This window comes from Aquila chrysaetos, chromosome 16 (genome assembly GCF_900496995.4).
Source record: "Aquila chrysaetos chrysaetos chromosome 16, bAquChr1.4, whole genome shotgun sequence".
In the NCBI taxonomy this organism is placed as follows: Eukaryota; Metazoa; Chordata; class Aves; order Accipitriformes; family Accipitridae; genus Aquila; species Aquila chrysaetos.
Window position 1 is genome coordinate 26,248,930 of NC_044019.1, and position 15,043 is coordinate 26,263,972.

Sequence of the window (15,043 nt, forward strand, 5' to 3'; positions counted from 1 at the left end):
TGGTAGTATTAAGTCTCAAATAAAAGGAACCTGTGCTTACCCTCCATGCAATACCAGTCATCCATGTAATACTTTAATGTGCTTCTGGAAGATGCCTGATCATATGTGATTCTCTCCATTTTGTGGAATGTGAATCTCATTTGTAGTGTAATGACCTCGTTTGATTCAGGTGTCTCTATTAGAGAGGTAAAAGCTGACAAAGTCAGTGTACTTTTGCATGTTTTTCAAGGAGTGTGCAATCTGTGGTGGTGATTAAACTCATCACTAAAAGTTTTTTTCCTTTATTAACAAGTTGTGTGATGTGCATTGTTGCATTATGTACACCGGTTGTTTAGTCTCCAGCTGGGAGTGTAGTCTGGATTCCCCTAGCAGGAAATAGTGTGAGTGCTTTTGTTTTCTGTTTGAGATAGTACAGTTGGACAATCTAGGAGGAATTGTAATGAGCTGAGGCGAGAGCATTTTAAAAAGCAAAGTCAGTCAGATGAAAGATCATCTCAGTTACTTCCAATAAAATGTATTTCATCCAAGAAGTTAAATTTGTGACTTCCCTATTGCTATTACAAAAAGAAGTAACTGACTGGATAGGTGGTGGCAGGAAGAGGCTGCATGGGTGCAGCTGGAGAACTCTAGAACTGGGTTTATCTCCAGCAATGAATACAGAACATCCAAGGTGCTTGGCAGTTAACACATGTGGTAGATTAGTAGAAATAACACAGTGCTAGGCTAAGGATTAATGGTTATCACACTGATGGCACACAACTGAATCATTGGTCAGACAGTTATCAGTCAAAAGGGAGCTGTCAGTCTTTTGCTCCTCAGAACAGGCTGAGTCTTGATCAAACTGTCTTCAAACTGTTTTGAGTTTTTTCTTTGAGCTTTGTAACTTCCATGGTGAAATTTTTCTCAAGTCTTGAGTTAGTTCTTCAACAGTTTCACTTCCACCTGTGTTTTTTACTTTCCTCTTGCGTATTTTATAAAAATTCACGGTCAACAGCAGTGTTTTTGGTAAAGCTGAGTCAGGGTAGCGCTATGCAAAAGCACTGGAGTCTGACAGCTAAGCCTCTGGGCTGTAGGTTAAGCTTTTTTCCCTTTCTGCCAGTACAGTGATGGCCTCTAGCTTGGAATGAAGAGCGGTTCCTGACTACGTACATTCCAACTGGTCTTTTCTCATGCCTATACTTTTCTTCAGGTTTAGTAGCAGGGGAAACTCAGTGACTTTGATATTGGGTGTGATTTCCCCCTTGCTTTACATATGGTCTTATAGTTCCTTCATTATTTACTTCCCCCTTTATATATAGTGTTACAGTTTCTTCCCATTACTTAAGTAGTTCAGTAGTTCATTCAGCCCTTGAGAGGAGTGGAGTTGAAGGCTTGGGGGGAAAAGTGAAATAATAGCTGCTTTAGTAGGGCTCCAGAGAGAAGGTTAAGTTTGTTGAATAGTAAGCCTTAGGCAATATTACACAGAAGGAATGGCCCCCACCGTCTTGTGGGAGAGGGGTGTTTAAACCTAATATGTGCAAAAAGGAATTTTTGTAATCCTTTCCTCCTGCTCTGTTTCTTCCCATCTTTCTGAATTTTCCGCTTTCCCATGTGAGAGCATGCCATAATCTGACTCCCAATAAAGTAGCTGAGTTTGAAAGTGATTATTGTGGGGAAAATAATGAAGCATGAAAAGCTGTGTCTCTGGCTTTCTTCTTTTTGGCAAGAAGCTGGAGTTGGACAAGCTGTCTAACTTCTCTTTGCATAGTAGTATGAACTTCTGTGAGTACTCGAGCTTTGCTGTTCTCTTTGCACAGTAGTATGAATTTCTGTGAGTACTTGAGCTTTGCTGTTGCTATTGTGTCCAGAACAGGCATGTGCCTATGCAATCCAGAATTAAAAATAAACTGTGACCTGGATGTTTACTTGAACTCCCGGGAGTTGTTTGCTTGCTTCCTTCCTTCTTGTACACAGAGTTCTTGAAGGGAGCGAGACCTAGGGAAGTCTCCTATTCTGATCCCTAATCGCAAATCTTGGTTGTGTGCCAGAGGATCAGTGTATTATCTGACCATTGGACATAGTACTACACGAGGAGCTGGGTAACCCTGATCTTCCCAAAGTCCTTTTGGTAGGAATGGGCTTAACTGATTTCAGCCTACGACTCTTCGTGGTATTCCTTTTAAACTGTGGAGTGTCTCTCCAGTTGGGCCCAGTATCTGGACAACTAGATCTAGTGGCTAATGACAGGGACTTTGGTGGTGGGAGAAAGAAAACAGTATTTTGCCTTCCTGAAAAAAATATTTTAGTTGAACAGATATGGCCCTTTCTGAGACTTGCAGTAGGTTCTAAGGGCTTGGCAAATAATTTACAGGTCTTACTTGTGTCGTATGGTTGGATTTTCTTTAAACAAGTGCAAGTAAATTGTCTCCTTACTGTCCAGAAATCGGTTCAGTCCTCCCTCTTCAGGAGGCGACTGGGAATCCGGGCTGCATTTGAAGTGCTTTCTTCCCTGAAAGAGACTCCTGCTAATGCACAACAGTAAGTGAAGGATGTTGAAACAGTAGATTATCTGGGAGAAGAGAGCAGATTTTTGGTTGTCCTCCTTTGTTTAGTATATTTACTGAGGATCCCTTCTTGAAAAATGGCACTTCGTTGCTCATTTCTTATTTTTTTCTTTAACTGGATGTATATAACACACAGTTTGGGACTCTTATGGGGTCTGTTCCCTTTTTATTTCTACTTCTAATTTTATCTGCTTTTCAGAAAAGGAAAGAGGCAGGAATGCATTTGCAACAGCTTTTTTTTGCCATCAAGACTGTTACCTGTTCCAGGGCCCATCCTATTTTCTTTTAAATAGGTCGTATGTCAGTGTTGGGGCCTTACTACAAGTGCTGCAGAAAGTTGAAATGGATTGTCGCTGCAAGCAAGCCATCATGAGAGTAAGAACTGGATTTTCCTAGTCTTTATGTTGGTGAATATCAAACGGTCTGATGGGACATCTGTGGAAACTGAACTTTCCTTAATCTGACCATTGATCTAGGAGTAGTAGTTTCAGCTCAGCTTGCTTTATGCTGCTTTCTTTTAAGTGTGAACAGAGGCCTGGTTCAGTGTCTGTTTATGTTTTGGTCTTCAGAACAAAAACAGTCTCTAGGCAGTGATTTCACCTTAAGATTGCTACTCCTTGGTTGGTGTGATGAGGAATGCATTTACCTGTAGAGAGGTGTAGACTAATGAAAACTCTTCTTTTGCAGGGCTAATTATTTCATTTGTTTTACTTTCTCTTTGGAAGCAAGGCCTTTCTCTCTGTGGTCTAGAGCTGCTGTCTATAGCAGCTTCCCTCTACCATTTGAAAATGCCTCTTTCCACTGGATTTTAGCTGTACGGCTCCCTCTAGGTATTAATACTTGTATTAGGATACAGGGAGAGTGATTTTGCTTAACTGAAGACTTAATTAAAGTTACTGTTCATGCCATGATTTTCAGAGATTAGGGAAACTATTTGGCTCTAATAAGAGATATGGAGATTATTGGTGTGGTTTCAGGAAAAATTATCTAAAAGTAATGTTGCTTTTCGAGAACAACATTGCAGCAGGATTTGGAAAATCCATATTGTAAGATCTTCTGCCGAAAGGAAGTGGCAGTTCAGAGCTGATGGTTATAGCATCAGCAGTTGGCTGGCTCCAATGTGAAGAAGGTTGGAAGTGGAATGAAGAGGTATGCGTGTATTGCTTCCAGTTGTTGCCTGGGATAAGGGGACATGTGGACAGAGTTGCCTGAAAATAAATATCCTGCTCTGTAATTATGCTGAGCTGTCCCTTGCATTGTTAGTTAGGGAAGCAAATCCAAGTTTTAGTTTTTCTTCTTGTTGTTAGTGGGTTTTTTCCATTTCTTTTGTTGCTGTGTGTGCTACAGTTGCAGTTAGTGTTTAGCATGCTATAGAACTGTCTTCATCATGTTCCAATTTGTGAAATAATTCCATCCATTCAGGTACTAACTTCTGTAGAACAGCGATAACTGACATAGTATCTTCATTCCTTGGATCATAACATAATAGTGGCAATACTAGATGAGACTAAAAATTCAAGTATGTCAAAAGAGCATGCTCCTTCTTAAGCAGCATGTGATCCCAGAGAGAGAAAATAGAAAAGGTGAGACAAATCCCACAGTCATGTGGCAGTTTTGTGTTAAAGCAAAGCAATATTGAAGCTCACTCTAGTACCTTGATGTGGGTTGTATTACATCTCTGTTTGTAGACTTTTAAGATAGACTGAGGATGTTGGCACTCTTTGAAGATGCGCCTATTGCAGGTGTTGATCTGAATGTTTCTCTTTCATGTGAAGTCACTCAAAATGTGCTCCTGTGACCAGCTGTCAGCTACCCAGTTTCAGAAGCTCTTTGAAGAACTAGACAAAGATGCCATTAAGCAAGTAAGTATCTGACAATCGTTTATAAAGTGTCATAAGTTGAGTGTGGTCTCGTGCAAAAATAAGTGCTGGTATTCTGCTGTCAAGCCTATGAACAAACTTCACAACTTGTTGAATGCAAGGTGAAATCAAGTGTCATTGATTTTTAAGTTGTTCATGGATTGTTCTTATAGTCACAAACAGTATTGCTTTGCGGGCTTTTACAGCATTAGTTTGGGATTGCCAGGTAGTGTTAAATATACAAAATGCATGGCTGTTTATTCTGTCAGCATTTTTAAGTATCTTGGCCAGACAAAATAGACGAGGGCTCTGTGTGTTTTTTTTAATAGGAAGATTCATTACAAGGAAACAAGGTATAGGAGTTAGACTTTTAGCATAGCATTTCTGAAAAGTGCTGTGGAGAAATGAGTACCTCTGTAGTAAATTGTTTTTGATGAAATGTGAGGGATTTGTGTTGTTGTGACAGTCCTATATTAAAGCAGTGCATCTCGGCTATATATTAGTCTTTGCAGGGTAACAAATATTCTCAGGCAAAGTCTTTTCTCCAGTCCCTGAACGAAGAATGAAATGTGGATTCTTGAAGTGTTCAGATGAAGATGGGCAGAAAGCAGTCTTTTCCACTTGGAGAAAGAAAGAAAAAAAAAAAAAAAAAAAAACTTTTTGAGGGTTAGGAAATGTTCTCTTCTATGTTTGCATGTAACTAAGACTTCTGAATCTTTTAAGGGAGATTAAATGTTGGGAAATGGGGAAGGAATGTATACAATTAGTAGCTTGGTGTTTAGTTTTACCTGCTTGGGCCACTGGAGAGAGGTTGGATCATCTCCCTTCTTTGCCATTATCTTGTGTTGTGCCATAACTGTCAACCCATTTGCTAATCAGAAATGATCTCTTGCTGCTAATAGCCAGAGCTTGAAAACGCTTTCTTACCGAAATGTCAAAATTAGCATGTGGCCTTGACATTTTGCTTTGAAAACGTCTGTTTCTCAAATCTGAGATTGGGTGTGTTTTTCCTGCATTATTATTAAAATGCTTACGCTTGCTGTCTCAGCAAATCCTTTGTGTTCTTTTCAGCATCCTCCCAGTCCAGAGTACCAATCCCATTTTATGCAGAAAATGCAGTTTGCCTTTGGCCATCCCTACTTTGGCTACTTGGGGAATGTTGTAGCCCTTGCAAACATTATTTCTATCTGTGTAAGTAAAAGGTTTGGGGTTTTTTGTTTGGTTGGTTGGTTTGGGTTTTGGGGGGGGTTTTTTGTTTGTTTGTTTTGATTTTTTCCCCTGCTACAAACTTCAGTTCTGTTCTTGTTCTTTAGTCTCTGTTCTGATCACCACTTTTTGTAGCAGATGTCCATGTTTGGCATGCTTCAGTCATGCAAAGTCTTAGGAGAGAATACCTGCAGTTAAAAAATATACTCTGAGCTGCTTGAAAAGGTCTTTGCAAAGCATAAAAGACTGTTCTTGTGCTTAAAAATCTGTTTTATGCAGCAGTAAAGCAGTGGATTCATAAAATATTTCTTGTTGTTTAAGGTGGTTTTGGTGATGGATGCAGATAAGCAGCCATCTGAAAGAGATGACTTTTTCTTGGGGGTAAGATGCAACAGAATTCCTACAGTTATTGCTGTTCCCTCAGGTGTCAATAATTCTAATAATTATTTTTATTTTGGGTAAAGGCTATCAACTGCTTCTTCATCCTATACTATCTGCTGGAAATGTTGCTGAAAATCTTAGCACTGGGCTTGAAAAGATACTTGTCATACCCAAGCAATAGATTTGATGGACTTCTGACTGTAATTTTGCTGGTAAGCTTTTTGTTAACTTCTGTATTCCTGGATGTGTTAACCAGTATGATTAGGAACTGCAAGAGCTAGTGGAATTGCTTTTTATTCAACACTAATATGCCGAGTTAAACAGCATGAGCCAGTGTTGTGGTTTTCAGTGGCTTGAATATTTTGGTGGCACATGGTTCTCTTAGGGTCTCCTTTCTGGAGGTAGGCTTTTTTAAATTGATGGAAATTTGGTGAGCTTTCTTATAAGCAGCCTTTTAAATGTTGTTTGGAAACATTCAGCTCTTGGAATAATTGCATAAGGAATTCTGTTACATAGCTGAAATTCCCTGTGTGCTTTTTGAATTAAAAAAAAAAAAAAAAGTGGCAAAATGTTGGTATTATTTGGTAAAAGCCTGAAACCCATATGGCAGGTGAAGCCAAATACACGGTTAGTGTAATTCACTGTATATCCTTGTATGTGTCACTGTTGGATGATGTGTGTATGTTGGATTAATTTGGGGAATACCTGGTCAAATATGACAATTGCAGAGCTTTAAAGTGAGTCAAATTAGTGGCTTAAAGCCCTTGAGAATATTTTCTGTCAAGTAATTTACATAATTTTTGAAACTTAGAATTACAGAGTAAGGTTTTGACTCTTTTTTTTCTTTTTTTTTTTCTTCTTTTTTTTTTTTTCCCTAACTAAAGGTTTTGGAAATTTCAACTTTTGCTGTGTATGGATTTCCTCATCCTGGTTGGTACGTACTCTCTGTGAACTGTTGCACTTTGCTCAGTGTCTGGGGTGGGTCGGGAATATATGCACGTGTTCATGCACGCTGATGTCATGATGCTATGATTGTCTGCCTAGTCCATAATTTAGCAAACCTAGTGTTTCTCACCCTTGTAGAGGCCATGCAATATGGATAAGTGAAAGAAAATTATTAATTTTTTTCATAAAATGCAGAGCTCTGTTTAGTTATCCTGAGAAGGATGCATTTATATTACTTGTAATCTGATGTAAAATAACAACTTGGCAGACCTACACTTACTAAAGGTGCAGGAATGGGAATTTGGTACAACATACACAACCAGTTACTAACCTAGTATGTTTCAGTATCAGATTGTCCATAAGCCCAATTATATGAATTCCTAAACAACTGGCGAAGCCCCTTCAACCTTGTATGTAGATTGAAGTCTAAGTTTTGTTTTGTGCTGTAAAATTTAGTGGAAAAATTCCCATGGAGTTAAACTATTTATCTATACTGGAATAGCAAGCTGTTGTATTTTGATTTTCTTAAGTTGAAGCAGTTCTTGGATAACTATTGTGATTTATTTTTTTTGTTATAAAAAACATAAAAATCATTGTTTTGTCTCTTAAAATTTGAAAACTGCCACCACAACAGAAGAGGAAAGAAAAGGATTTCTGGCAGATTTCCTGAATCCTACTTTCAGGGGTGATTCATAACAATTCTGATACTTTGTTTCTTTACAAAGCTCACTGTTAAGACCTTGGCTTTCCCTAATTTTTCAGGATGTTATGTTGCCATCAAGAAGTTACCTTAACTTATACTAGTATCTAGGAGGAGACCTGGTAGACCTTACAGCTTGAAATGGGTTTATTTTTGAACACTATTTGCACTCCTATCACTCAAAAGCCTTGGTTGCCATAAGGATATTAATTGCTAGCAATCTAATGGCGTTAACTATCGATTTAACTTACAACTTGGGTTTGATTTTTGCCCCTTGATTCTTAAATGTAGATGATTGTTTGCGCTACAATAGTATCTTGAAGTGCCAGTAATACTTGTTAGATCCTTGTGTCAGTCACTGCAAACAGGTTACAACCCAGATGAGTCATTCTGAGTCCTAATGCTGCTTACGGTGTGTGCTGTTCGTAATTGCTTGCTCTGTAGATATAACGTCTTCAGGACAGGACTAAGGTGTGACTGTTATTCCAGAATATGTGTCTACGCAGCGTTGTCTTAAATAATTTATTTTATTATTGAACGTATTGCTGATGCAAATCATGAGTTAGCATCTGTGTTACCAAGGTCCTTTTTCATTAACATCTTTGGTCCCCCACCAACTGCCCACCCTTCCAGCAAAGAAGCATCCAGCATGCCAATGTACAAGTCAGCTAAAACTCAGGCTGAGATTTGAAGTGTGTGTGTGTGTCCCCTGTGGAATATGCATATAAGGAAGAAGGTTAGCAAGACAGTCTGTTAGCTTAGTGCTTTTTTTGAAGCCTAACTTCAGCCAAGCATACCCTGAAGGATTAATGCACATCTTTGTGCAACTTCCTGAAGTATCTCGCTAGAGCAGTATTTTTGTTTCGCTTTGTTTCCTGAAAGGACCATCTTTGGTGCCTCACCCCCCCGGCAGAAGGGAGGCCACTTACCCAGGGATCTTAGTACAACCATGCACATTAAAGAGCACTATATGTACATTTAGGAGCCCAGGCTAAATGGATCGCTTCCTTCATCAGTTATTAGAGTTTGCTATAGCTGAGATTTCTGCTGAATAAATTAGTCTACTTCCTGTTACAGATTATAGATTTTTATTTAGGATAATTCAGGCTGGAAGAGACCTCAGGAGGTCTGTAGTCCAGCCTCCTGCTCAAAGCTAGGCTGGACCAAGTTACTCAAAGCTTTATCCAGTTGGGTCTTGAAAACCTCCAATGACGGAGACTTGCACAACCTCTTTGGATAACCCGTGCCTCTGTCTTACTGTCCTCATAGTTGATAAGTTCTTCCTTATACTTAGTGTGAGCCTCCACTGTTTCAGCTTACACCTACTGTCCCTTGCCCTCCTACTATGCACCACTGAACAGCCTTGCTTCTGTCTTCTTGAGAACCACTTCAGAAGTATTAGAAGGCTGTTGCTAGGTCCTCATGATGCAGGGCTCTCCAGGCTGAACAAGCCCAGTTCCTGCAGCTTCTATTTGTAGGGTAGGTGCATCATCCCCTGATCATCTTGTTGGCCCTCTGCTGATCTTGCTGCAGTTTGTCCCTTTCTTGTATTGGGGATTCCAAAGCTGGGTGCAGTGTTCTAGTCAGTCATAGGTTACAAATAGAGTTTACATGAGGAAATAAAACTTTTTTTTTTTCCTCCCCAAATTTTTTAATATGCCATGGATGTTAACCAAAAGTTGTGGGGAATTTACAGTTATCTGCAGCCCAGTAGATTTAACTGTGTCTTTGTCATGGGCTGTTTCTCTGATTTGTTATTTTCTTCCATCTTTCCTAGGAGACCTGAGTTCATGGGCTTATTATCTCTGTGGGATATGGTGCGATTGGTGAACATGTTAATTGTGTTCAGGTTCCTGCGGATTATTCCTAATATGAAGGTGTTTATTTATCCCTCCACGCTTCTGATTTCTTTGTTGGTCAAATTATAAATTTTGTTAAAGCCTTTCAGAGTAACATGTAGATCGCAATTCTCTTGCACCTGAGTCGGACTACAACTAAGCTCTAACTGTCCAGACTATTGCACAGCACCTCACAAACTCACTGTCTCTTTAGCTGGTTTTCTCTGTTGAGGTGGCAAGGAAGTTCTGTTGATGTCACTGCAATTGATGCTGGTATTCTAAAGTGGGCGAATGCATCCAGAAACACTTGTGCAACTTGTGCAGTGCTTCAGTCTTAATTAGATGAGTGGATATGATATCCTTGAAGAACTTTGTACTCAGGAGGTGATGGACTTGCTTTCACTAGATACTGCCAGACATTTTGGTCATGCAAAGGGTTATTTGGGATGAATCCCTCTTTCTGCTTTCCTAGTATGGGTATTTCCACCAGAATACGTGTACTTAAATCTGAAATCACTTTGAGTTGTTCGATTGTTTGTTATAATCCTGCATTTAGACTTGTTTGAAAGCTAAGTCCAAATTAACGTCAGGTGCAGGACTTGTATCTTAGTTCAATAAGCCATAAATATCTACCTGATGTAATCAGAGGTCATAATGTCAGGGGAAAGTGTAAACTAGAAATTATGTGGTTCAAATATGAAGCAGTCACTCTGGAGCTGTGGGGTGCTTGTGACTTTTTTAAAAAAATTATTTATTTATCTTCCCTGTTCTAGTCTTACTAGACATATAGCCCTTTAAGTCACAGTGCCTGTGTATATTTAAAACTTACCATAATGTCTGTGTATGAAAAGGACTACAGCATTGTTCATTCATTTTAAGTACCTCATGGAAATATCACTGTATAAAAGACGTCCTGCATTTAGATATAGCTCGCTTTCTTAGTTGGTATTTCTTTATCCTTTTAGTAAAAATAATTTGATATGGATTGGAAGTGTGATGAATGTCATGCATATAAAATTCTGCTTTGTTTTAGTTCATGGCTTTGGTTGTTACTACATTGCTGGATCTGGTAAAAAACTTGAGAGCCTTTGCAGGAATCCTTGTGGTAAGTCATGATGCAAGGTTGTAATTACCTTTCCTATAGTTAGTAGTATAATAAGGGTATGTCATCAACAAAGTAAACAAGGTTCTTTGAGAATCACTGTGAACAGTAACATTTCACTTTAATCAGCCAGTTCTTCTCCAAGGCATGTCTTGCAAAGCCACAACAAGCTACCGTTTTGTTATGGACTGTGCACAGTGACTGCCTCATTTATCAGTTTCCTTTAGGATTGCCTTTAAAAGAGTGTTTGAAACTTCCTCAGAGTGCTTGCCTCAGGCTGGATACTCTAGTTTCAAATAAAAACTCATCCGATGCTAAAAGTAGCCTAGTTTTCCTTACCCTGGCTTGCTTATGTTAAATTCAATAGCAAAACAACTTTAAAATTGTTTTCTGTTGAGAAGGTCTTGAGATGGCATGTTTGGACATGCCTTCTAAAAGCCTCTGCCATCCTGTTTTAGGTATGTCCGTGCAGAGCATATACTCTGTAAACATGGGATTAAAGGATGGATCCCAGTGTGTGATGTCCATTACGTAAATCCTCCATTTTGCAACTCCTGAGTTTCTGGCTTTGCAACAATGTCTTCCTGGGTAGTTTTTGTTGTTGTTGTTGTTGTTGTTTGTGGGGTTTTTAGGTTACCTTAATTTGAGGTAATGGTTAGAGACCGAGGATTTGCTGTGTATTAGGCATTTTCTAAAAAGTTGTTCTAGTCTATATACTTAGCTTGCCATTTACCCAGAATATCTGGTTTTGTTATTAGTAATCTCTGTTTTTATCTGTAGGGGAGGGGCCTTAAGCTGCAGTCTGGAAAGTTTGATGTTGTAATTTGAAATAAAGATACCGGTTCGGGCAAAGCTAAATTGGTAACAACTTTGTTTTGCTGTACAAGTCCCACTTGCCACTGGGAGTTACTCTTGAAAGTGAGAAATGCTTTGGGAGTGCATTTGGGAAATGGCAAATGCTGGGAAGTTAGCCTTTGCAGGTGCAAGTACATTTTAGGAACCTAAATGCTAATCTTGCGTATGCTAGGAACAGGTTTAGTATAATGAAAAACTTTTCATTACTCAAGTAGTTACTCAATGGACTAAGCTGTCTAAAGGCTGACTGCAGTTTCGCTAATTTTGTCAGTTCTTGATTAAGTACATACATCATGCTAAAGGAGCAGGCATTATCTTGTCGCCTCTGTCAGAGGCTGGTAGGGTTGCATCGTGGGTAGGTGGGAGAGGCAGTGATTGACATTGCTGCTGGATCTGACATGGCCCAGACGTCAGAGCCCTGGGAGAGAGCTATTATGGCGTGAGCTGTTTTGTGCTTTACACTAGGACCCCAGAGCTGTGGTGCTACAGGTATGGCTGCACCTGGGCTGTAGCATTCTGCTGGAAGCTCTTTTCATTCCTGAAAGACATAGCTAAGATGGCAGGAGCCTGTAGTAATAGGGTCGATTTTATTTTTAGGAACTATGCGTTAGTGTTTCAGTGTGGTGTCCCTTCCCATATACGTAAGACATAATGCTCATGAAGTGGTTTAAGTGTCTGCTGCTGATTGTCCTTAATGCTGAGAGTGTGAATTGTAGTTTTGCACCAATTGTGAGGCAAGTCTGCCACAGCATTTGCCGCTTCCGTTAATTAAATTTGCTTTTACTTGAGGCTACTTGGAAGCTGTCACTGAGCTTCTACTGTAGTGAAGTCTGACTCCATTACCAGCTGATGCAAAACATCTTTCCTAATGTTAGCCTGGAACATGTGCTGATAAAGTAATGTAACCGATTAGCTGATTTTTCAGGCAGTGCATGTTTTAAAGATATCTTTTTCAAAGACTAAAATTAACTTTATTATTGCTGGGCCAGATACCCCATCTTCTGGCAGGCTGTGGAATGTCAGCTCAACTTATTCCGGTAGTGTTCAAAGTGCTGTGGTTCATAGGTCAGGGCAGTTTCTCTTCTACTCCTCCCAGACTTCCCTCTTGGGTCTGTTTTGTAGCAAAATACAGAAATATGACTAATGACATTTTCATTGGAAGACTCGGCTTGTTTCAAGCCATCCTAGGACAAATGGCTCTTTACTCAGAGGGGTGAAGTTGTAGGTTACTACTAGAACAATCTTTTTAGGATAAAAATTGCAAAATCACCTAGGCAACTGCTGAAGACTTGTGAAAGGTATCTTTTTAAAACGAAGTTTGCATTTCTAACAAGTAAAAAGTTCTGAAATCCTTTGTGTTGAAAACTTTATTTTTAGACTAATATAACATTTTTAAAGAAATTGCTGATGTAATATAAAATACTGACTTAGTTTTGTCCTTCAGTTAGGTTTAGTAAAAGCTTCTTTTCACTGAGTCTAGCAGAAAGCTCCCCAGATATTTAGATTATTCCTTGTAAATACAGGTACTGTTTTTTGGTTTTGTTTTTTAAGTCACTATTCTGCGGTCTTAATAGTTAAATATCAGCATTCTGAGGCACAGAAAAGTAAAACAGATCATAAGGTAAAATGATTTAATGCATTTTAACAACTGAAAGTTAAATAGAATATTAAAAAGTAAGAGCAAAGAGTTAATTAATACAGACATTGAGAAGTATTTTCACTTTAATGGCTTCAGGCATTGTTCTTGATGAAATTCCTTTAACTGTGGTACTAACATGACTTTCATGTTAATTGCATTGTTTTCTTATTTAGTGACAGAAATATTCAAAACTAATACTTACTTATATTCCTTCCAGGTGGTTTTCTATGCATTTGCTATAACTGGCATAATGCTATTTAAAGGTGCTGTTGTTCCCTTGGGAAATATCAGGTAACATTCTAAAGATCACTACTCAGAATCTGTTTTTCAAAAGTATCTGCAACTTGGTACCTCTGAGATGTTTGTGGTTGGTTTTGGCTTTTTTAAACTCTTATTCTTGGAGCCACCCTTCTTTTAATGTTAAATCACACAGACTTTTTTCATCTGTTACTCCTTCTGTTTCTTCTTGCTGTATTGAAATTGCAGGAACGCTTTTCTGTAGCTTGAAATTTTACCCTGCTGTTGCTTAAATACTTTTTAAACTATTTCCTTTGTTTTCTGCCCGTATGAGATACTTAACTTTCTACAAGGGACTCAGAAGAATCTTGGTTTTAAGATATAGTACACAGAAAGCTATGCTCACATCAGCCTGTAATTCTCTTGCAGTGCTATCAATACAACATATGATAATGGCACTCTGCAGTGTGGGACCTATGAACAGCTGGAATATTGGCCAAACAACTTTGATGACTTTGCTGTGAGTCTGATCGTTGATGGAATCCGTCCCTCTTTCCCTCTCTGCTTGTCTCTTCGCCTCATTTTCTGAGGCTTACGTGTGTGGTATAGCCACTCAACTTCTGTTTTACTCATGTTATTTAGGCAGCAGTGGTGACGCTCTGGGATGTGATGGTGGTAAACAACTGGCAAGTCTTTTTGGAAGCGTTTTCAAGATATTCAAGTCCGTAAGTAGCAGTAATAATACTGAAAAAGTCCCATATAAATCTAGCTTATAAGGTAACTGAACAAGAATTATACACGTAGCACAGTTCCTACCATCTGCTAAGAGGGGTGCCGTTTACCTTTCTTTTGGGTCAATTCAGGTATATAGGAAATAATATAGTTCTTTAACTTGTGTAACTTGATGGTTGGTCTAGTGCTTGGTGGATGCCATGAAATCTGTTGTGATATTTAGAAGGGATTGGAAACTGGCTTGGTAGTCATTTTCTTCCAAAAAAGAGTGAATGACTTAAGTGGATTATAAACAACATGTATTGGGTGGGTGGCTCTTGCTGTAGAGCCAGTCTCACAGAAGTGAGGTATTAGTGAAATGCTATAATTAATTTTGGACTGCTTCTGTGTTTTCCCTGTGGGTGAACAATTTTTTGTAGACTTAAAACGTTGGACTTATCTTTCATTTGTGTTTGATTACTTTATGGGAATGTTTGAATGAACTGGGTAGCCCCTCAGTTGAGCTGTTGCAGTGATCCTTGGCTGGTTAACCCAGCATGTAGTTAAGTTGTGGAATGCTCTTCTAGAGTCTGTTGTGTGTGATAAATGTTTTAACGTGGTCTGGTGAAGACTGGACAAGTCATGAAAGAGAAATCCATTGGGATCTGCCATGAATGGAATCTACTTCTAGCTCAAGAGATCTCTGAACTGCAAATGGTTGGAGATTGGGAGAGCTCTTAGGGGGTAGCATCATATGTATTTTGCCATGGTTTAGCACTCTTTCCTGTGCTTCTGCTGTTGACCACTCTCAGAGGATACTAGCCTAGATGGATCTTTTGCTGTGATCCAGTACAACTTCTTCTAGGCTGTTTTTCTGTCCCTTCAGAGTTCAATTGGGTATGTTGTGTGGGGGGGAGTGAGCCTGTTCGGCTAACTTAATGAAAGGCTAAGATTTTTTTACTTTTTTTTTTTTTTTTGTTCCAGACCTCCTTTTACATTAAGATAGTAGTAGTATATTTTAAGGAAA

At 39.0% G+C, this 15,043-nt stretch overlaps 1 protein-coding gene across 4 annotated transcripts in view; it reads left to right on the forward strand.

Annotated features, from left to right (window-relative positions):
* Window positions 1-15,043, forward strand: part of TPCN2 (two pore segment channel 2) — a 34,232-nt gene that overhangs the window by 13,017 nt on the left and 6,172 nt on the right. For all 4 annotated transcript variants that reach the window (XM_030039776.2, XM_030039778.2, XM_030039777.2 and 1 more), the window contains 12 exons: window positions 2,420-2,517; window positions 2,837-2,918; window positions 4,319-4,405; window positions 5,474-5,593; window positions 5,930-5,989; window positions 6,073-6,201; window positions 6,874-6,923; window positions 9,412-9,511; window positions 10,506-10,577; window positions 13,286-13,359; window positions 13,735-13,825; window positions 13,948-14,030. In XM_030039776.2, coding sequence (XP_029895636.1) covers window positions 2,420-2,517; window positions 2,837-2,918; window positions 4,319-4,405; window positions 5,474-5,593; window positions 5,930-5,989; window positions 6,073-6,201; window positions 6,874-6,923; window positions 9,412-9,511; window positions 10,506-10,577; window positions 13,286-13,359; window positions 13,735-13,825; window positions 13,948-14,030 — 1,046 coding nt within the window. The remainder of the gene's footprint in view (window positions 1-2,419; window positions 2,518-2,836; window positions 2,919-4,318; window positions 4,406-5,473; window positions 5,594-5,929; window positions 5,990-6,072; window positions 6,202-6,873; window positions 6,924-9,411; window positions 9,512-10,505; window positions 10,578-13,285; window positions 13,360-13,734; window positions 13,826-13,947; window positions 14,031-15,043) is intronic.